The sequence below is a fragment of the Ranitomeya imitator genome, chromosome 1, assembly GCF_032444005.1.
Source record: "Ranitomeya imitator isolate aRanImi1 chromosome 1, aRanImi1.pri, whole genome shotgun sequence".
Lineage (NCBI taxonomy): Eukaryota > Metazoa > Chordata > Amphibia > Anura > Dendrobatidae > Ranitomeya > Ranitomeya imitator.
In genome coordinates this window covers 249536643-249559963 of record NC_091282.1, presented here as the reverse complement: position 1 = coordinate 249559963, position 23321 = coordinate 249536643, and the positions used below count along the sequence as shown (strand labels likewise).

The 23321-nt window shown below is 49.7% G+C and overlaps 1 protein-coding gene across 1 annotated transcript in view; it reads left to right on the top strand.

Annotated features, from left to right (window-relative positions):
* Nucleotides 1–23321, top strand: part of KDM2B (lysine demethylase 2B) — a 327868-nt gene that overhangs the window by 146181 nt on the left and 158366 nt on the right. Inside the window, exons 9-10 of the mRNA XM_069755447.1 lie at nucleotides 13565–13680; nucleotides 15476–15602. Of these exons, the coding sequence (XP_069611548.1) occupies nucleotides 13565–13680; nucleotides 15476–15602 (243 nt within the window). The remainder of the gene's footprint in view (nucleotides 1–13564; nucleotides 13681–15475; nucleotides 15603–23321) is intronic.

Below are 23321 nucleotides of genomic sequence, written 5' to 3'. Positions count from 1 at the left end.
ATGTTTAAAAATAGATAAGTGGGTGACATATATGTGCTTAACTGAAAGCGTAGTGCAGTAGGCACAAAGCTAAATGGCTATTAGCACGTGAATGGGATCCTCCAGTGTGGTATGCTGCTGGTGCGTAATGTGTGGAGCTATGCTGGTCCTGGCGTGGCCACAGGTCCAATTAGTAGTGACTGGATAAAAATTCCAGAGGCGCTTCCGTTTGAAGGTTTGATCCCCTTATGTGGTCCAGTTTGGTCTCCGGCTGAATAACCAAACCGGTGGGAACACTTTGCTAATTCAAAGGTTTGGTTTATTCACAAGGGTAACAAGTAAAAAAAAAAACCTAAAACTTTACATGTTTATTACAAAAGGATTGCTAAAAATGACAAGCGTCATAGAAGGTGGGAACATGTAGCGTGGGTACACAATGCGTTTCTGCTCACAAAGCGCCTTCATCATGTACACCTGTAATAGAGGTTAAACAAGATTGCCTTTATAAATATGCCCCAATGCTCTAATTGTAATAAAATGAATGTTTTTTCCCCCCAATAATGGGTATATTCAGGGGTCATGTACTATTGGATCTAATGCATCCAAAAATAGGACCATTTACTTTTAGGAATTATCTGCGGTCAAGTATAATGTGGAGGAAAAGTCGTAAAATTATGGAAATCACAGGAGGGGGGATAGACATGTTACGGATCTGAAAATTGAGTATGAAGAGGGCCGGCCCCGGAATATTATGAAATGGTCAGTTGATATAGAACATTCTTGACCGATTATACATCAATCACTGGAGATTCATATGTTCTTGTAAATTTACTATTTGCATGGTGAGAAAACAAGTTTCTTTACAATTTTTTTTGTATTCCTTATCTTTACATTTGAAATCTTCTGGAAATTTCTTGCACCATTTAAAACATGGTACACATGAGTGCTGTATCTTTCAATTTTTACTGATCTGGAAATGATGAAAAAATAGAATGAAACTTTCAAAACCTGTCGATTTTATTCAGCAACCAGTATGGGCCCCATGCACAGAAATACATGTACTTACACGCCTTGGCATTTTATTAATGGTTCACTGAAGAATGTTCTGTCTCTCTAAATGCACTTGGGCATGCAGATTGCCAAGATCCGCTGCTCGATGGGATACAAGTCAGGAAATGCTGCGAACCATGGTATCACATTTAAGCTATGTAGGCTGCTCACAGTGGCACGAGCAACATGCAGTCTGGTATTGTCATACTGAAAAATGGATCCTGGCACACAATCACATCAGCATATGAAGGCCTCTTCATGGCATGGCCCACGTGGTCTCCAGACCAATCTCCGGCTATAATTGCGTTAAAGATGAAAGTGAGACTCCTGGCTGAAGAGGAACTGCATTCCAAACTCTGTTACTGTCTTGCTCTGCTCCATCATTAGCTGTTAGTGAGATCAATGGACCAACTCTCGCTGGACATCTGGCCTGTAGCCCAATGTTGTACAAATGCCTTCCAATTCTTTGTGTTTGACTTGGGCTTGGTATGTGAACTTTTTTTTTCCACTTGCAATACACAACAGATCACGGTGCACCATTCTTAGAGTCTGATGAGACCACAGCGGCAGCACCGTGAAGAGGCTTTCTTTAAAAGGAATCTGTCACCCCCTTGGTCGTGCCTAAGCTATTAATATCTGCATACAGATACTAGAATATTTTAAATAGGCGCAGGCACTTGTTCAGAAGAAACAAGAACCAAATGCCCATAGAAGAGGGCAATATTGCAATTGCAGGGCAAAGGCGTAGGACAACCACTAGACATCACAGAGCCCTGTGACGCTGTTGGAAGGCAACAGGCATGCAAATGAAGACCGGAGGCAGAGTTTCCTTCCAGGCACTGCACACCGCATAGGCGGGAAGACCGGATTAACGTAAAGGAGGATTTCTGAAGAACAAGACCATGGATATGAGGCATACAGGTATGAATATTTCCAGTATTCGGGTATGTGCACACGTTGCGGATTTTTCCTGCAGATTCTGAAAAATCTGCAGGTAAAACGCCTTGCGTTTTACCTGCGGATTTACTGCGGTTTTTGTGCGGATTTCATCTGCGTTTTTACACCTGCAGATTCCAATTATGGAGCAGGTGTAAAACGCTGCGGAATCCGCACAAAGAATTGACATACTGCGGAAAATAAACCTGCTACTTTGAGCAGCCTGCATGGTCTAAACATGCTACCATGGCTTACAGCATCTCCAGACTTGTATCCCAGCGAGCACATTTTTTACGTCATTGGTCTGCAATTGAAAAGGGAGCTGCCAGCCGAGGATGATGTTGTTTTTGTTGTTATTATTATTATACATTTTTATAGCGCCATTTATTCCATGGCGCTTTACATGTGAATACGGGGCAAATATAGACAAATACATTAAATATGAGCAAAAAACAAGGCACACAGGTACATAAGGAGGGAGGACCCTGCCTGCGAGGGCTCACAGTCTGCAGCGGATGGGTGAGAGGATACACTAGGAGAGGGTAGGGCAGGTTGTGCGGCGGTTCAGTAGGATGAGGATCAATGCAGGCTGTAGGCTTGTCGGAAGAGGTTAGTCTTCAGGTTCTTTTTGAAGATTTCTATGGTAGGCAAGAGTCTGATGTGTTGGGGTAGAGCGTTCCAGAGTATGGGGGAAGCACGTGAGAAGTCTTTGATGCGGTTGTGGGAAGAAGAGATGAGAGGGGAGTAGAGGAGGAGGTCTTGAGAGGAACGGAGGTTGCATGTAGGTAAGTACCGGGAGACCATGTCACAGATGTATGGAGGAGACTGCTTGTGGATGGCTTTCTATGTCATAGTAAGGGTTTTGAGCTGGAGTCTCTGGGCGATAGGAAGCCAGTGAAGGGCTTGGCATAGGGGAGAGGCTGAGGAATAGTGGGGAGACAGGTAGATTAGTCGGGTAGCAGAGTGTAGGATGGATTGGAGTGGTGCCAGAGGGCTAGAGGGGAGGCCAGAGAGTAGGAGGTTGCAGTAGTCAAGGCGAGAGATAAGGGCATGCACTAGTGTTTTTGCGGTGTCGCAGTCAAGGAATGCGCGGATCCGGGAAATATTTTTGAGTTTGAGACAGCAGGAGGAGGCAAGGGCTTGGATATGTGGCTTGAAAGAGAGGGCAGAGTCGAGGATCACCCCGAGGCACCGGGCGTGTGGGACTGGGGAAAGTAAGCAGCCATTGACATTGATGGATAGGTCTGGTGGAGAGAGAGTGAGATGGGGGAAAGATGATGAATTCTGTTTTGTATGTTGTATGTTGACAATTTATGTATCCCAAGTGCATCTAGCGTCGCAGAACATTCCTCAAATAACCATTAATAACCTCATTGATTGCAGCCAATGGTTGTGTGTGTATTTTTGCAGGTGACACTCAAACTCAGTATTGAAATATTTTGAAAATTATTTCCATTTTTGCATTATTTGCACATTATTAACATGTCTATCCATCCTGTGATTTCCGCCATTTTACAACTTTTTCTAAGCTTTGCAGTTTTAAGGTTGAGGATTGTATATTGTAAACTCCCTTGACCTGCTCGGTACACTAATGCTGGGGTACAATGTACATATTGTAGTGTAGCTGAGATTAGTGTGGAATTCCCCATATCCCAACTGTGCTCTAATGCTTTCGTGCGGGGCAGGTGTTAGGTCCCCATTGTACACTAAATCTGGGGTGCAGGGCAGATGTAGCAACCGCCCCCCTCCCCCCCGTACACTAATTCTGAGGTGCAGGGCAGATGTTGGGTCCCCCTATACACTAATTCTGGGGTGCAGGGCAGATTTTGGGTCCCCCTGTACACTAATGCTTGGGTACAGAGCAGATGTTGGGTCCCCCTATACACTAATTCTAGGGTGCAGAGCAGTTGCTGGGTTCCCCTGTAAACTAATGCTGGGGTGCAGAGCAGATGTTGGGTCCCCCCCTGTACACTAATGCTGGGGTGCAGATCAGATGTTGGGTCCCCACTGTACACTAATACTGGGATGCTGGGGAGATGTTTGGTCCCCCTGTACACTAATGCTGGGGTGCAGGGCAGATGTTGGGTCCCCCCTATATACTAATGTTGGGGTGCAGGGCAGATGTTGGGTCCCCCTGTACACTAATGGTGGGGTGCAGGGCAGATGTTGGGTCCCCCTGTACACTAATGCTGGGGTGCAGGGCAGATGATGGGTCCCCCTTGTACACTAATACTGGGGTACAGGGCAGATGATGGGTCCCCCTTGTACACTAATGCTGGGGTGCAGGGCAGATGTTGGGTCCCCTCTGTACACTAATGGTGGGGTGCAGGGCAGATGATGGGTCCCCCTGTACACTAATGGTGGGGTTCAGGGCAGATGTTGGGTCCACCCTGTACACTAATGCTGGGGTGCAGGGCAGATGTTGGGTCCCTCTGTACACTAATGCTGGGGTGCAGGGCAGATGTTGGGTCCCTCTGTACACTAATGGTGGGGTGCAGGGCAGATGTTGGGTCCCTCTGTACACTAATGCTGGGGTGCAGGGCAGATGTTGGGTCCCTCTGTACACTAATGCTAGGGTGCAGAGCAGATGTTGGGTCCCTCTGTACACTAATGGTGGGGTGCAGGACAGATGTTGGGTCCCTCTGTACACTAATGCTGGGGTGCAGGGCAGATGTTGGGTCCACCCTGTACACTAATGCTGGGGTGCAGGGCAGATGATGGGTCCCCCTGTACACTAATGCTGGGGTGCAGGGCAGATGATGGGTCCCCCTGTACACTAATGCTGGGGTGCAGGGCAGATGATGGGTCCCACTGTACACTAATGCTGGGGTGCAGGGCAGATGATGTGTCCCCCTGTACACTAATGCTGGGGTGCAGGGCAGATGATGGGTCCCCCTGTACACTAATGCTGGGGTGCAGGGCAGATGATGGGTCCCTCTGTACACTAATGGTGGGGTGCAGGGCAGATGTTGGGTCCCCCTATACACTAATTCTAGGGTGCAGGGCAGATGTTGGGTCCACCCTGTACACTAATGGTGGGGTTCAGTGCAGATGTTGGGTCCACCCTGTACACTAATGCTGGGGTGCAGGGCAGATGTTGGGTCCACCCTGTACACTAATGCTGGGGTGCATGGCAGATGTTGGGTCCACCCTGTACACTAATGCTGGGGTGCATGGCAGATGTTGGGTCCACCCTGTACACTAATGCTGGGGTGCAGGGCAGATGTTGGGTCCACCCTGTACACTAATTCTGGGGTGCAGGGCAGATGTTGGGTCCCCCTATACACTAATTCTAGGGTGCAGGGCAGATGTTGGGTCCACCCTGTACACTAATGCTGGGGTGCAGGGCAGATGTTGGGTCCACCCTGTACACTAATGCTGGGGTGCAGGGCAGATGTTGGGTCCACCCTGTACACTAATGCTGGGGTGCAGGGCAGATGTTGGGTCCACCCTGTACACTAATGCTGGGGTGCAGGGCAGATGTTGGGTCCACCCTGTACACTAATGGTGGGGTTCAGGGCAGATGTTGGGTCCACCCTGTACACTAATGGTGGGGTGCAGGGCAGATGTTGGGTCCACCCTGTACACTAATGCTGGGGTTCAGGGCAGATGTTGGGTCCACCCTGTACACTAATGGTGGGGTGCAGGGCAGATGTTGGGTCCACCCTGTACACTAATGCTGGGGTGCAGGGCAGATGTTGGGTCCACCCTGTACACTAATGCTGGGGTGCAGGGCAGATGTTGGGTCCACCCTGTACACTAATGCTGGGGTGCAGGGCAGATGTTGGGTCCACCCTGTACACTAATGCTGGGGTGCAGGGCAGATGTTGGGTCCACCCTGTACACTAATGCTGGGGTGCAGGGCAGATGATGGGTCCACCCTGTACACTAATGGTGGGGTTCAGGGCAGATGTTGGGTCCCCCTGTACACTAATGCTGGGGTGCAGGGCAGATGATGGGTCCACCCAGTACACTAATGGTGGGGTGCAGGGCAGATGTTGGGTCCACCCTGTACACTAATGCTGGGGTGCAGGGCAGATGATGGGTCCACCCTGTACACTAATGCTGGGGTGCAGGGCAGATGTTGGGTCCACCCTGTACACTAATGCTGGGGTGCAGGGCAGATGTTGGGTCCACCCTGTACACTAATGCTGGGGTGCAGGGCAGATGTTGGGTCCACCCTGTACACTAATGCTGGGGTGCAGGGCAGATGATGGGTCCACCCTGTACACTAATGGTGGGGTTCAGGGCAGATGTTGGGTCCCCCTGTACACTAATGCTGGGGTGCAGGGCAGATGATGGGTCCACCCTGTACACTAATGGTGGGGTGCAGGGCAGATGTTGGGTCCACCCTGTACACTAATGCTGGGGTGCAGGGCAGATGATGGGTCCACCCTGTACACTAATGGTGGGGTGCAGGGCAGATGTTGGGTCCACCCTGTACACTAATGGTGGGGTGCAGGGCAGATGTTGGGTCCACCCTGTACACTAATGCTGGGGTGCAGGGCAGATGTTGGGTCCACCCTGTACACTAATGCTGGGGTGCAGGGCAGATGTTGGGTCCACCCTGTACACTAATGCTGGGGTGCAGGGCAGATGATGGGTCCACCCTGTACACTAATGGTGGGGTTCAGGGCAGATGTTGGGTCCCCCTGTACACTAATGCTGGGGTGCAGGGCAGATGATGGGTCCACCCTGTACACTAATGGTGGGGTGCAGGGCAGATGTTGGGTCCACCCTGTACACTAATGCTGGGGTGCAGGGCAGATGATGGGTCCACCCTGTACACTAATGGTGGGGTGCAGGGCAGATGTTGGGTCCACCCTGTACACTAATGGTGGGGTGCAGGGCAGATGTTGGGTCCACCCTGTACACTAATGCTGGGGTGCAGGGCAGATGTTGGGTCCACCCTGTACACTAATGCTGGGGTGCAGGGCAGATGTTGGGTCCACCCTGTACACTAATGCTGGGGTGCAGGGCAGATGTTGGGTCCACCCTGTACACTAATGCTGGGGTGCAGGGCAGATGTTGGGTCCACCCTGTACACTAATGCTGGGGTGCAGGGCAGATGATGGGTCCACCCTGTACACTAATGGTGGGGTTCAGGGCAGATGTTGGGTCCCCCTGTACACTAATGCTGGGGTGCAGGGCAGATGATGGGTCCACCCTGTACACTAATGGTGGGGTGCAGGGCAGATGTTGGGTCCACCCTGTACACTAATGCTGGGGTGCAGGGCAGATGATGGGTCCACCCTGTACACTAATGGTGGGGTGCAGGGCAGATGTTGGGTCCACCCTGTACACTAATGCTGGGGTGCAGGGCAGATGTTGGGTCCACCCTGTACACTAATGCTGGGGTGCAGGGCAGATGTTGGGTCCCCCTGTACACTAATGCTGGGGTGCAGGGCAGATGATGGGTCCACCCTGTACACTAATGGTGGGGTGCAGGGCAGATGTTGGGTCCACCCTGTACACTAATGCTGGGGTGCAGGGCAGATGATGGGTCCACCCTGTACACTAATGGTGGGGTGCAGGGCAGATGTTGGGTCCACCCTGTACACTAATGGTGGGGTGCAGGGCAGATGTTGGGTCCACCCTGTACACTAATGCTGGGGTGCAGGGCAGATGTTGGGTCCACCCTGTACACTAATGCTGGGGTGCAGGGCAGATGTTGGGTCCACCCTGTACACTAATGCTGGGGTGCAGGGCAGATGTTGGGTCCACCCTGTACACTAATGCTGGGGTGCAGGGCAGATGTTGGGTCCACCCTGTACACTAATGCTGGGGTGCAGGGCAGATGATGGGTCCACCCTGTACACTAATGGTGGGGTTCAGGGCAGATGTTGGGTCCCCCTGTACACTAATGCTGGGGTGCAGGGCAGATGATGGGTCCACCCTGTACACTAATGGTGGGGTGCAGGGCAGATGTTGGGTCCACCCTGTACACTAATGCTGGGGTGCAGGGCAGATGATGGGTCCACCCTGTACACTAATGGTGGGGTGCAGGGCAGATGTTGGGTCCACCCTGTACACTAATGGTGGGGTGCAGGGCAGATGTTGGGTCCACCCTGTACACTAATGCTGGGGTGCAGGGCAGATGTTGGGTCCACCCTGTACACTAATGCTGGGGTGCAGGGCAGATGTTGGGTCCACCCTGTACACTAATGCTGGGGTGCAGGGCAGATGATGGGTCCACCCTGTACACTAATGGTGGGGTTCAGGGCAGATGTTGGGTCCCCCTGTACACTAATGCTGGGGTGCAGGGCAGATGATGGGTCCACCCTGTACACTAATGGTGGGGTGCAGGGCAGATGTTGGGTCCACCCTGTACACTAATGCTGGGGTGCAGGGCAGATGATGGGTCCACCCTGTACACTAATGGTGGGGTGCAGGGCAGATGTTGGGTCCACCCTGTACACTAATGCTGGGGTGCAGGGCAGATGATGGGTCCACCCTGTACACTAATGGTGGGGTGCAGGGCAGATGTTGGGTCCACCCTGTACACTAATGGTGGGGTGCAGGGCAGATGTTGGGTCCCTCTGTACACTAATGGTGGGGTTCAGTGCAGATGTTGGGTCCACCCTGTACACTAATGCTGGGGTGCAGGGCAGATGTTGGGTCCACCCTGTACACTAATGCTGGGGTGCAGGGCAGATGTTGGGTCCACCCTGTACACTAATGCTGGGGTGCAGGGCAGATGTTGGGTCCACCCTGTACATTAATGCTGGGGTGCAGGGCAGATGTTGGGTCCACCCTGTACACTAATGCTGGGGTGCAGGGCAGATGTTGGGTCCACCCTGTACACTAATGCTGGGGTGCAGGGCAGATGTTGGGTCCACCCTGTACACTAATGCTGGGGTGCAGGGCAGATGTTGGGTCCACCCTGTACACTAATGCTGGGGTGCAGGGCAGATGTTGGGTCCACCCTGTACACTAATGCTGGGGTGCAGGGCAGATGTTGGGTCCACCCTGTACACTAATGCTGGGGTGCAGGGCAGATGATGGGTCCACCCTGTACACTAATGGTGGGGTTCAGGGCAGATGTTGGGTCCCCCTGTACACTAATGCTGGGGTGCAGGGCAGATGATGGGTCCACCCAGTACACTAATGGTGGGGTGCAGGGCAGATGTTGGGTCCACCCTGTACACTAATGCTGGGGTGCAGGGCAGATGATGGGTCCACCCTGTACACTAATGCTGGGGTGCAGGGCAGATGTTGGGTCCACCCTGTACACTAATGCTGGGGTGCAGGGCAGATGTTGGGTCCACCCTGTACACTAATGCTGGGGTGCAGGGCAGATGTTGGGTCCACCCTGTACACTAATGCTGGGGTGCAGGGCAGATGATGGGTCCACCCTGTACACTAATGGTGGGGTTCAGGGCAGATGTTGGGTCCCCCTGTACACTAATGCTGGGGTGCAGGGCAGATGATGGGTCCACCCTGTACACTAATGGTGGGGTGCAGGGCAGATGTTGGGTCCACCCTGTACACTAATGCTGGGGTGCAGGGCAGATGATGGGTCCACCCTGTACACTAATGGTGGGGTGCAGGGCAGATGTTGGGTCCACCCTGTACACTAATGGTGGGGTGCAGGGCAGATGTTGGGTCCACCCTGTACACTAATGCTGGGGTGCAGGGCAGATGTTGGGTCCACCCTGTACACTAATGCTGGGGTGCAGGGCAGATGTTGGGTCCACCCTGTACACTAATGCTGGGGTGCAGGGCAGATGATGGGTCCACCCTGTACACTAATGGTGGGGTTCAGGGCAGATGTTGGGTCCCCCTGTACACTAATGCTGGGGTGCAGGGCAGATGATGGGTCCACCCTGTACACTAATGGTGGGGTGCAGGGCAGATGTTGGGTCCACCCTGTACACTAATGCTGGGGTGCAGGGCAGATGATGGGTCCACCCTGTACACTAATGGTGGGGTGCAGGGCAGATGTTGGGTCCACCCTGTACACTAATGGTGGGGTGCAGGGCAGATGTTGGGTCCACCCTGTACACTAATGGTGGGGTGCAGGGCAGATGTTGGGTCCACCCTGTACACTAATGCTGGGGTGCAGGGCAGATGTTGGGTCCACCCTGTACACTAATGCTGGGGTGCAGGGCAGATGTTGGGTCCACCCTGTACACTAATGCTGGGGTGCAGGGCAGATGTTGGGTCCACCCTGTACACTAATGCTGGGGTGCAGGGCAGATGATGGGTCCACCCTGTACACTAATGGTGGGGTTCAGGGCAGATGTTGGGTCCCCCTGTACACTAATGCTGGGGTGCAGGGCAGATGATGGGTCCACCCTGTACACTAATGGTGGGGTGCAGGGCAGATGTTGGGTCCACCCTGTACACTAATGCTGGGGTGCAGGGCAGATGATGGGTCCACCCTGTACACTAATGGTGGGGTGCAGGGCAGATGTTGGGTCCACCCTGTACACTAATGCTGGGGTGCAGGGCAGATGTTGGGTCCACCCTGTACACTAATGCTGGGGTGCAGGGCAGATGTTGGGTCCCCCTGTACACTAATGCTGGGGTGCAGGGCAGATGTTGGGTCCACCCTGTACACTAATGCTGGGGTGCAGGGCAGATGTTGGGTCCACCCTGTACACTAATGGTGGGGTGCAGGGCAGATGTTGGGTCCACCCTGTACACTAATGCTGGGGTGCAGGGCAGATGATGGGTCCACCCTGTACACTAATGGTGGGGTGCAGGGCAGATGTTGGGTCCACCCTGTACACTAATGCTGGGGTGCAGGGCAGATGATGGGTCCACCCTGTACACTAATGGTGGGGTGCAGGGCAGATGTTGGGTCCACCCTGTACACTAATGCTGGGGTGCAGGGCAGATGATGGGTCCACCCTGTACACTAATGGTGGGGTGCAGGGCAGATGTTGGGTCCACCCTGTACACTAATGGTGGGGTGCAGGGCAGATGTTGGGTCCCTCTGTACACTAATGGTGGGGTTCAGTGCAGATGTTGGGTCCACCCTGTACACTAATGCTGGGGTGCAGGGCAGATGTTGGGTCCACCCTGTACACTAATGCTGGGGTGCAGGGCAGATGTTGGGTCCACCCTGTACACTAATGCTGGGGTGCAGGGCAGATGTTGGGTCCACCCTGTACACTAATGCTGGGGTGCAGGGCAGATGTTGGGTCCACCCTGTACACTAATGCTGGGGTGCAGGGCAGATGTTGGGTCCACCCTGTACACTAATGCTGGGGTGCAGGGCAGATGTTGGGTCCACCCTGTACACTAATGCTGGGGTGCAGGGCAGATGTTGGGTCCACCCTGTACACTAATGCTGGGGTGCAGGGCAGATGTTGGGTCCACCCTGTACACTAATGCTGGGGTGCAGGGCAGATGATGGGTCCACCCTGTACACTAATGGTGGGGTTCAGGGCAGATGTTGGGTCCCCCTGTACACTAATGCTGGGGTGCAGGGCAGATGATGGGTCCACCCAGTACACTAATGGTGGGGTGCAGGGCAGATGTTGGGTCCACCCTGTACACTAATGCTGGGGTGCAGGGCAGATGATGGGTCCACCCTGTACACTAATGCTGGGGTGCAGGGCAGATGTTGGGTCCACCCTGTACACTAATGCTGGGGTGCAGGGCAGATGTTGGGTCCACCCTGTACACTAATGCTGGGGTGCAGGGCAGATGTTGGGTCCACCCTGTACACTAATGCTGGGGTGCAGGGCAGATGTTGGGTCCACCCTGTACACTAATGCTGGGGTGCAGGGCAGATGATGGGTCCACCCTGTACACTAATGGTGGGGTTCAGGGCAGATGTTGGGTCCCCCTGTACACTAATGCTGGGGTGCAGGGCAGATGATGGGTCCACCCTGTACACTAATGGTGGGGTGCAGGGCAGATGTTGGGTCCACCCTGTACACTAATGCTGGGGTGCAGGGCAGATGATGGGTCCACCCTGTACACTAATGGTGGGGTGCAGGGCAGATGTTGGGTCCACCCTGTACACTAATGCTGGGGTGCAGGGCAGATGTTGGGTCCACCCTGTACACTAATGCTGGGGTGCAGGGCAGATGTTGGGTCCACCCTGTACACTAATGCTGGGGTGCAGGGCAGATGTTGGGTCCACCCTGTACACTAATGCTGGGGTGCAGGGCAGATGATGGGTCCACCCTGTACACTAATGGTGGGGTTCAGGGCAGATGTTGGGTCCCCCTGTACACTAATGCTGGGGTGCAGGGCAGATGATGGGTCCACCCTGTACACTAATGGTGGGGTGCAGGGCAGATGTTGGGTCCACCCTGTACACTAATGCTGGGGTGCAGGGCAGATGATGGGTCCACCCTGTACACTAATGGTGGGGTGCAGGGCAGATGTTGGGTCCACCCTGTACACTAATGGTGGGGTGCAGGGCAGATGTTGGGTCCACCCTGTACACTAATGCTGGGGTGCAGGGCAGATGTTGGGTCCACCCTGTACACTAATGCTGGGGTGCAGGGCAGATGTTGGGTCCACCCTGTACACTAATGCTGGGGTGCAGGGCAGATGTTGGGTCCACCCTGTACACTAATGCTGGGGTGCAGGGCAGATGTTGGGTCCACCCTGTACACTAATGCTGGGGTGCAGGGCAGATGATGGGTCCACCCTGTACACTAATGGTGGGGTGCAGGGCAGATGTTGGGTCCACCCTGTACACTAATGGTGGGGTGCAGGGCAGATGTTGGGTCCCTCTGTACACTAATGGTGGGGTTCAGTGCAGATGTTGGGTCCACCCTGTACACTAATGCTGGGGTGCAGGGCAGATGTTGGGTCCACCCTGTACACTAATGCTGGGGTGCAGGGCAGATGTTGGGTCCACCCTGTACACTAATGCTGGGGTGCAGGGCAGATGTTGGGTCCACCCTGTACACTAATGCTGGGGTGCAGGGCAGATGTTGGGTCCACCCTGTACACTAATGCTGGGGTGCAGGGCAGATGTTGGGTCCACCCTGTACACTAATGCTGGGGTGCAGGGCAGATGTTGGGTCCACCCTGTACACTAATGCTGGGGTGCAGGGCAGATGCTAATCACTAGCTTATAATTAGAAGTGCCCTGTTTCTGGTGACTGTCCAGGACATTGGTGAAAGTACTTTGATGTTCTTCCTCCGGCCCTTGGTGTACTGTACAATACCCCCAGTCATTCTAGTGGCGGCACCAGGGGCAGTGTGCGACAATGGCAGGCTGTGTGCGCCTTTTCCGCCTGCCCTCCATACATAGCGTGTGATGAGCTCCTCTGAGGATTTTTTTCACTTCCTTTCCTCTGGCCTGGGATCGCTTCCTCGGAGCACACGTAGCTCGGTCAGTAATGGCCCGAGTGTGTGTTTTCCCCCAGGGAGGGGGCTGGGAGCGTGATCCGTGGACAGTCCGCCCGCCCGCTCCCTCCTGCCGCTGGAGGCTGCCTCCTGCAGGACGTCCATGCATTGCTAGCTGCGGTGACGGAGAGTGAAGCGCGATGAGCGGCTCTCCGCGGCTCCGCTCCGTGCCCTCCGCCGGCTGTGCTCTGCAGCAGGCCGCCCCCTCCGCCGTGCAGCCAGCCTGCGTGTGCCGCCGCCGACCTCCTGCTCACCGCCGCTCACTTTCTGCTTCTAGGCTGGATTCATGCCGTGTACACTCCAGCAGACTCCCTGGTGTTCGGTGGGAACATACTGCACAGCTTTAATATTCCCATGCAGCTCCGTGTGTATGAAATAGAAGACCGGACCAGGGTAAGAGCACTTTATGGCACGGTGCGGGGGCTAGGCTCTAACATTTCTGACCCCACCTTACATGACCTCTCTGTGCACGGGATTTAGCAGCAGCGTGTGAAGATTGGGGTCTTGGAACCATCAGCTTCCTCTGCAAGGCTCTGCCACTCCTGCACTGTCCATGCCCCTCCATAATGCATCCATACAACCTTCTGTGACCTTTCCATGAAGCCATACCTCTGCCTGACACTGGCTGCTCCATGTGTCCGGATGGCACCATGACCTACTAACTCTAGGCAGACTACAGGGTTACTGGAAGGCTGGAGTGCAGTTTATAGGCCTACGTAGGAGAAGACGGATTTTGCCAGATCAGACATGCTGTCCAATATTTAAAGGAATATGAAATCGGGTCTTGGTTTGCAAATTCAGCCCAATTTACCATTGATCCCGCCAACATCATGGTGTTTTTTTCACAAAGCAGGGCACTGGTTATATAAAGTGCATGCGCCACAAGATTTCTACAATCGTTCTAATTCTCTTTATACATCCACTTCTTTATAAGCATTGCAGGACATGTATTATCTCATACAATAGATGATGAAATGTTTTAATAAACAGTTCTTTATGTTCTAGTCAATGCACATAATGTGAACAGTCAGATTATTGGCTATATGTGCACATTTACCTACTCTTAAAGCAGCTATAGTGTAAGATTACAGACCGGAAGTTTAAAAAGATGTCTTCCCCCATGTTACTAACTTAGTCAATGCTGAAGACTTCAGAAACGGTACTTGCCTGTGTTGCTTACTGAGCACTTTACTGAAATTGTTCCCGTTCTCATCAGTTTTCTATCACCACAGGGCTCAAAATCCCATTTCCCAATTGTAGACACAGACTAGAAATCCATGTGTCTTTTTGACTGGGAGGAAACCAAAGCAACCAGAGGAAGCTTACATACACACAGGAAAAAACATACAAACTCCATTCAGATTTTGTCCTTTACTGGAGTCCTACTCGGGTCCATTTTACTTGCAAGAATAAATAAGACTTGTCTCTCTTTCTAGAGTCCTTGCAGCAGATCTGTCTTGAGAATATGGCATCTGGGACATTCATTCCCATTAGTCATAACAATAAAAAGGGATTTAAGTAAAGACTCAAAAAAATCCTTCCTGCATCATCTTCAACAGTGGCGCTCATTCCTTCTCCCCCCACCAACCCCACATCTTTCTGGTTATGTACAACGTACAGTAATTGCTGTATGACAAATGATACTCGGCGACTATAGCAAAAGTTTACAGTGATATTCAATTATTGTGTAGCGATAGCATTACAGGCCTTTGTACTGGGGAAAATGTCAGAAACTGTAAGGCCATGTTCTTAAAATGCGATTGCATTTTTTCAAATTCTATTTTCAAACATTATGGTTTCAGAAAATCGCTGGAAAAAATGCAAAACATGTGAACATTTCCTAAAATATCAAATCGGCACCATAGTTCAAAGTGTTTGTTGCATCCTCTTGGTGAAATAGTGCAGTTTTCTGTTCTATTTTTCCAAGGTAATGCAGAAAGTTAACACATATGGCCACATATATCTCAAACTTTTATCACCTATCCAACCAAGTCAGGTGCCCATAGCACAGGTAAACGCTTCGTAGAGTCCCACCTGTCTCGTGCCTGGTGTACATTAACTGCTAGTAAGCGAGATTGGTGACCTGAAATATGTATAAAGATACTTGCACTCACGTAAAGTGTTCCTGCCAATAACTTGATTGTATTGTGGTAATGTGTATTACTTGTTTTGCTTTTTTCCCCATAAGGTGCATGCAAAGTTCCGCTATCCTTTCTATTATGAGATGTGCTGGTATGTCTTAGAGAGATATGTTTGCACCTTAACAAAACGCTGCCACCTTAACAAAGCGTTTCAGGAGGAGTCAATGCTATTTGGTAAGTACAGTGCCTTCCGCAACATAAAAAGGTATATTTTTCCGCATATAACAACATTTTATTTATTGCAAGTGTGCAGTCTACAGCCAATTCGGCAGGTGTGCATTTTCTATTAAGTGTATAAGGTCACAGATAGATGTTTGATAATTTATGCAAAGTACATCTTTGTCACATAGTTTTCAATACACTGAAACAGAATCCATGTTTATTTACATTAATTATACGGAATTGGTCGCCAGCTTTTTGACACTTAAACTGAGAGCAGCATAGTTTAGGGGGAGAGACCCGGATTCCAGCAAAGTATCACTTATTGGGCTGCTTACTGTAGTTTTGATAAAATCATTTTTATCAGGAGAATATCACCAAGGACTAGTAATCCTCCATATTCATGAGCTCTGTATAACTCCAAAACCCACCACTGCTTTATCAGCTTCCTGCCTATGTACCGTGTACATAGATAGCTGCCAGTCAGTGGTGTGGGCCGGGTTATACAGGGCTCAGAATTCAGAAAACTGTTAAATCTGCAGCGGATAAAACTGAGGTTTTACAAAAAAAATACAAGAAGCAGCCCAATAGGTGACACATTGATGGAATTAGGGTTTCTATCCATACATTATCCTGTTCTTAGGTGGCGTAGCAAAAACCTGGTGACATATTCTTTTTAAAGGGAACCTGACATCTGATTCACGCTGCCCGAACTATGAGAAGCATGAATTGAAGTCGGGTTCCGTGATTTCAGGCAGGTATATCTCTGAAACGCTGAGGTGTTTCGGAGAGAACTGACATTTAAAAGTTGTTGAGAACCAAGCTACTTGGATGACTAGTCCAAGTTATTGGTCCCTAGTACCTTCATCTTAATCTGTTTTCCCTAGGTTACAGTTCTCTGCATATATTTGTGTGCATAGGGAGAGAAAAGTCACTAAAGTGGGGTAGGGAGAAGACACCGGTGTGCTCTAGTGATGAGCGAATATATTCGTTACTTGAGATTTCCCGAGCACGCTCGTGTGGTCTCCGAGAATTTGGGCATGCTAGGAGATTTAGTTTTTGTCGCCACAGCTGCATGATTTGTGACTGCTAGACAGCTTCAATACATGTGGGGATTCCCAAACAAACAGGCAATCCCTGCATGTATTCAGGCTGTCTAGCAACCGCAAATCATGCAGCTGCGGCGACAAAAACGAAATCTCCGAGCACGCCCGAATACTTGGAGACCACCCGAGCATGCTCGGGAAATCTCGAGTAACGAGTATTCTCGCTCATCACTAGTGTGCTGCCTCTTGCACATGTCACAAAAGTGGCCTACACCCCACCTGGCTTTGAAATATAGGTTCTCTCTGAAATGCCATAAACAAAGAAAAAACGAACAAATTGGTCAAACAAATGAAATGATTCAAAGAATGTAGAAAATTACCAGTATGAGACTGGTAATAATAATAATCTTTATTTTTTATATAGCGCTAACATATTCTCGGTACACAAACCATGTTAAAAACATATAATAGAAATAATATGTGTGACTGGATCAACAATTACAGAATTTATATAGTATATATAAAAATATAAGTTGAGAGTACACTAATGAGGACAATGTAATTGAAAAAGTAGGCAACTCATTAAATAATTGATATGCAATTTATTCAACAATATAAATATTACTATCTCACAGTGTGGCAAGAGTGCAAAACAAATGACATGAATGTATGTGGAACGTGATGTATGAGGACACATATACAAAGTACAGTACGACCAAAAGTTTGGACACACCTTCTCATTTAAAGATTTTTCTGAATTTTCATGACTGAAAATTGTAAATTCACACTGAAGGCATCAAAACTATGAATTAACACATGTGGAATTATATACTTAACAAAAAAATTGTGAAACAACTGAAAATTTGTCTTATATTCTAGGTTCTTCAAAGTAGCCACCTTTTGCTTTGATGACTGCTTTGCACACACTTGGCATTCTCTTAATGAGCTTCAAGAGGTAGTCACTGGAAATGGTCTTCCAACAATCTTGAAGGAGTTCCCAGAGATGCTTAGCACTTGTTGGCCCTTTTGCCTTCACTCTGTGCTGTGGTATTGCTGTGCGAGACTCATCCGAGTCTCGCACAAGTGAGTAGGAGCCCTGTTATGTTTGCTAATGACAGGTGTTATGAAGGCAATCCAGAAACACAGTGTGCTTAGCGATCAGAGCGCACACAGTGATCTGACAAATACCCAAAAATACAAGAACGAGCTCTGAGACATGGAAACTCTGTAGACTGCACACCTGATCCTATCCTAAACACAACTAAAAGCGGCTGTGGATTGCGCCTAACAACTACCTAGGCAACTCGGCACAGCCTAAGAAACTAGCTAGCCTGAAGATAGAAAAATAGGCCTGACTTGCCCCAGAGAAATTCCCCAAAGGAAAAGGCAGCCCCCCACATATAATGACTGTGAGTAAGATGAAAAGACAAAACGTAGGGATGAAATAGATTCAGCAAAGTGGGGCCCGATATTCTAGGACAGAGCGAGGACAGTAAAGCGAACTTTGCAGTCTACAAAAAACCCTAAAGCAAAACCACGCAAAGGGGGCAAAAAAAACCCACCGTGCCGAACTAACGGCACGGCGGTACACCCTTTGCGTCTCAGAGCTTCCAGCAAAACAAAAGACAAGCTGGACAGAAAAAAAGCAACAAAAAAGCAAAAAGCACTTAGCTATACAGAGCAGCAGGTCACAGGAACAATCAGGAGAAGCTCAGATCCAACACTGAAACATTGACAAGGAGCAAGGATAGCAGCATCAGGCGGAGTTAAGTAATGAAGCAGTTAACGAGCTCACCAGAACACCTGAGGGAGGAAGCTCAGAAGCTGCAGTACCACTTGTGACCACAGGAGTGAATTCAGCCACAGAATTCACAACAGTACCCCCCCCTTGAGGAGGGGTCACCGAACCCTCACCAGAGCCCCCAGGTCGACCAGGATGAGCCGCATGAAAGGCACGAACAAGATCGGAAGCATGAACATCAGAGGCAAAAACCCAGGAATTATCTTCCTGAGCATAACCCTTCCATTTAACCAGATACTGGAGTTTCCGTCTAGAAACACGAGAATCCAAAATCTTCTCCACAATATACTCCAATTCCCCCTCCACCAAAACCGGGGCAGGAGGCTCAACAGATGGAACCATAGGTGCCACGTATCTCCGCAACAACGACCTATGGAATACATTATGTATGGAAAAGGAGTCTGGGAGGGTCAAACGAAAAGACACAGGATTGAGAACCTCAGAAATCCTATACGGACCAATAAAACGAGGTTTAAATTTAGGAGAGGAAACCTTCATCGGAATATCACGAGAAGATAACCAAACCAGATCCCCAACACGAAGTCGGGGACCCACACGGCGTCTGCGATTAGCGAAAAGTTGAGCTTTCTCCTGGGACAAGATCAAATTGTCCACTACCTGAGTCCAGATCTGCTGCAACCTATCCACCACAGAATCCACACCAGGACAGTCCGAAGACTCAACCTGTCCTGAAGAGAAACGAGGATGGAACCCAGAATTGCAAAAAAATGGAGAAACCAAGGTAGCCGAGCTGGCCCGATTATTAAGGGCGAACTCAGCCAACGGCAAAAAGGACACCCAATCATCCTGGTCTGCAGAAACAAAACATCTCAGATATGTTTCCAAGGTCTGATTGGTTCGTTCGGTCTGGCCATTAGTCTGAGGATGGAAAGCCGAGGAAAAGGATAGGTCAATGCCCATCCTACCACAAAAGGCTCGCCAAAACCTTGAAACAAACTGGGAACCTCTGTCAGAAACAATATTCTCAGGAATGCCATGCAACCGAACCACATGCTGAAAGAACAAAGGTACCAAATCAGAGGAGGAAGGCAATTTAGCCAAGGGCACCAGATGGACCATTTTAGAAAAGCGATCACAGACCACCCAAATGACTGACATCTTTTGAGAAACGGGAAGGTCAGAAATGAAATCCATCGAAATATGTGTCCAAGGCCTCTTTGGGACCGGCAAGGGCAAAAGCAACCCACTGGCACGAGAACAGCAGGGCTTAGCCCTAGCACAAATCCCACAGGACTGCACAAAAGTACGTACATCCCGTGACAGAGATGGCCACCAGAAGGATCTAGCCACTAACTCTCTGGTACCAAAGATTCCAGGATGACCAGCCAACACCGAACAATGAAGTTCAGAGATAAGTTTATTAGTCCACCTATCAGGGACGAACAGTTTCTCTGCTGGACAACGATCATGTTTATTCGCCTGAAATTTTTGCAGCACCCGCCGCAAATCAGGGGAGATGGCAGACACAATGACTCCTTCCTTGAGGATACCCGCTGGCTCAGATAAACCCGGAGAGTCGGGCACAAAACTCCTAGACAGAGCATCTGCCTTCACATTTTTAGAGCCCGGAAGGTACGAAATCACAAAGTCGAAGCGGGCAAAAAATAACGACCAACGGGCCTGTCTAGGATTCAAGCGCTTGGCAGACTCGAGATAAGTCAAGTTCTTATGATCAGTCAATACCACCACGCGATGCTTAGCTCCTTCAAGCCAATGACGCCACTCCTCGAATGCCCACTTCATGGCCAGCAACTCTCGATTGCCCACATCATAATTACGCTCAGCGGGCGAAAACTTCCTGGAAAAGAAAGCACATGGTTTCATCACTGAGCAATCAGAACCTCTCTGTGACAAAACCGCCCCTGCTCCAATCTCAGAAGCATCAACCTCGACCTGGAACGGAAGAGAAACATCTGGCTGACACAACACAGGGGCAGAACAAAAACGACGCTTCAACTCCTGAAAAGCTTCCACAGCAGCAGAAGACCAATTAACCAAATCAGCACCCTTCTTGGTCAAATCGGTCAATGGTTTGGCAATGCTAGAAAAATTACAGATGAAGCGACGATAAAAATTAGCAAAGCCCAGGAACTTTTGCAGACTTTTCAGAGATGTCGGCTGAATCCAATCCTGGATGGCTTGGACCTTAACTGGATCCATCTCGATAGTAGAAGGGGTAAAGATGAACCCCAAAAATGAAACTTTCTGCACACCGAAGAGACACTTTGATCCCTTCACAGGGCTGCCACTAGGAATTTCAGGGCCCCATACTGGCAAAATTTTCAGGGCCCCTTAAGACTCCGCCCAGGCTCCACCCCAGCCCCGCCTCCACCCCTCGAACTGTCAACAGCCCCACCGCTGTCTCTTGCCAAAACTCCACTTCTCACAAATCACACATTAACAGTTCCCATTACCAGATCAAACACATAGCCAGCAGCTTTTGTTTTGGCCAAAAGGTTTTTTTAAATTTGAGACGACAACAAGGTAGACTCTTTTGGCCGAGCCCTACTCTACTCTAATCTATTAAACATTTGTTAAAATATGCAATACAATTTAGGTGTATTTTTATTTATTTTTCAATTGACCAATAATACCACATACAAGGGACAAATACCACAACACCATGACCAGACACCATATTATCACCACATAGTGACCTATAATACTATCTACAAGGAACAAATACCGCCACACCATGTGCAGACCACATATTACCACCACAGTGACTGAACAATATCACATACAAGGGACAAATACCACCGCAGCATGTCCAGACCACATATTACCATCACATGGTGACCAACTACATACAAGGAACAAATACCAACACAACATGAACAGACCACATATTACCACCACACAGTGACCGAATAATAGCACATACAAGGAACAAATACCGCTACACCATGGCCGGACAACATATTACCACCACATTGTGACTGAATAGTACAATACTGATCATTAATAAAAAAAAAAATACTATCACCATAAGTGCCATTATACACAGGAGATCTGTACTTAGTATGCAGTGTGTGTACAGGTAATACAGTGGTCGCCGATGCCATTATACACAGGAGCTCTTCATATAGTGTCAGTGTACATGTAATACAGCGATCACTAGTGACATTATACACAAGAGCTCTGTATATAGTGTATAGTGTACATGTAATACAGCGATCACTAGTGACATTATACACAGGAGCTCTGTATATAGTGTATAGTGTACAGATAATATAGTGATCACTAGTGACATTATACACAGGAGCTCTGTATATAGGGTACAGTGTACATGTAATACAGCAATCACTAGTGACATTATACAAAGGAGCTCTGTATATAGTGTATAGTGTACAGATAGTATAGTGATCACCAGTGACATTATACACAGGAGCACTGTATACAGTATACAGTGTATGGTGTCAGTGTACAGGTAACATACTCACCAGTGACGTCTCTAGCTAAAGTCCTTCATCTTTGCGTTTCTTTTTAATCCAGCGCAGACCGCTATCACTTCTTTCTGCCAGGACTCGTCTCATCTGCATAAAATAACACAGTTATCTAGAGCACCGCTTCCAGAGCACATTCCCCATTTTTTCCCTTTCTTCTACACTACACATCTGACTACAGACGTTCACCCACCATTAATATATAATTGGTTATTATGCAACCCACCATTCCAAATATAAATTATAATCCGCCACTGTGCCCCCACTATCTGTATATAGCCACTTTCCTCATTTAATATATAAATTAATTAGCACCTGTATTCTTCCAATTTATTACCAGTTACTTTATCCTCAACGAACCCACTATGTACCTCCCGCTCTAACCCTTACCCCAATTCATTATAGTTACATGCCCCTTCTGCCTCAATTCATTGCCACGTCTTCTCTCTCTCCCACCCTCTATTCATTATCAATTGATCTTCCCCACCCTCAAAATTCATTATTTGCTCTCCCCACCTTCAATACATCATTTGCTCTTCCCACCCCCAAGTTCAATTCAATTGCTGTCCACGTCCCTCACACTCACTTCATGTGCAGTCCCCATCACCCCCACTTCATCATTTAGTCCCCTATCATCATTTAGTCCCCTATCCCCCCCGTCACTTCATCTGCAGTCCCCCTTACTTCATCATTTGCAGCCCCCTATCATTTCATCATGTGCAGAACCCCCTCAAACACACTTCATCATCTGCAGTCCCTATCACTCCCACATCATTACCTATCCCCATCCCCCCCACATCATTTGCAATTCCCATCACCCCCACATCATTTGCAGTCCCCATCTCCCACATCATCATTTGCAGTCCCCATCACCCCCACATCATTTGCAGTCCCCATCACCCCCACATCATCATTTGCAGTCCCCCCACATCATTTGCAGTCCCCATCACCCCCCATCATCATCTGCAGTCCCCATCACCCCCACATCGTTTGCAGTCCCCCAACATCATTTGCAGTCCCCATCACCCCCACATCATCATTTGCAGTCCCCCAACATCATTTGCAGTCCCCATCACCCCCACATCATCATTTGCAGTCTCCATCACCCCCACATCATTTGCAGTTCCCATCACCCCCACATCATTTGCAGTTCCCATCACCCCCACATCATTTGCAGTTCCCATCACCCCCACATCATTTGCAGTCCCCATCACCCCACATCATCATTTGCAGTCCCCCAACATCATTTGCAGTCCCCATCCCCCCCACATCATCATTTGCAGTCCCCATCACCCCCACATCATTTGCAGTCCCCATCACCCCCACATCATTTGCAGTCCCCCAACATCATTTGCAGTCCCCATCACCCCCACATCATTTGCAGTCCCCATCACCCCCACATCATCATTTGCAGTCCCCA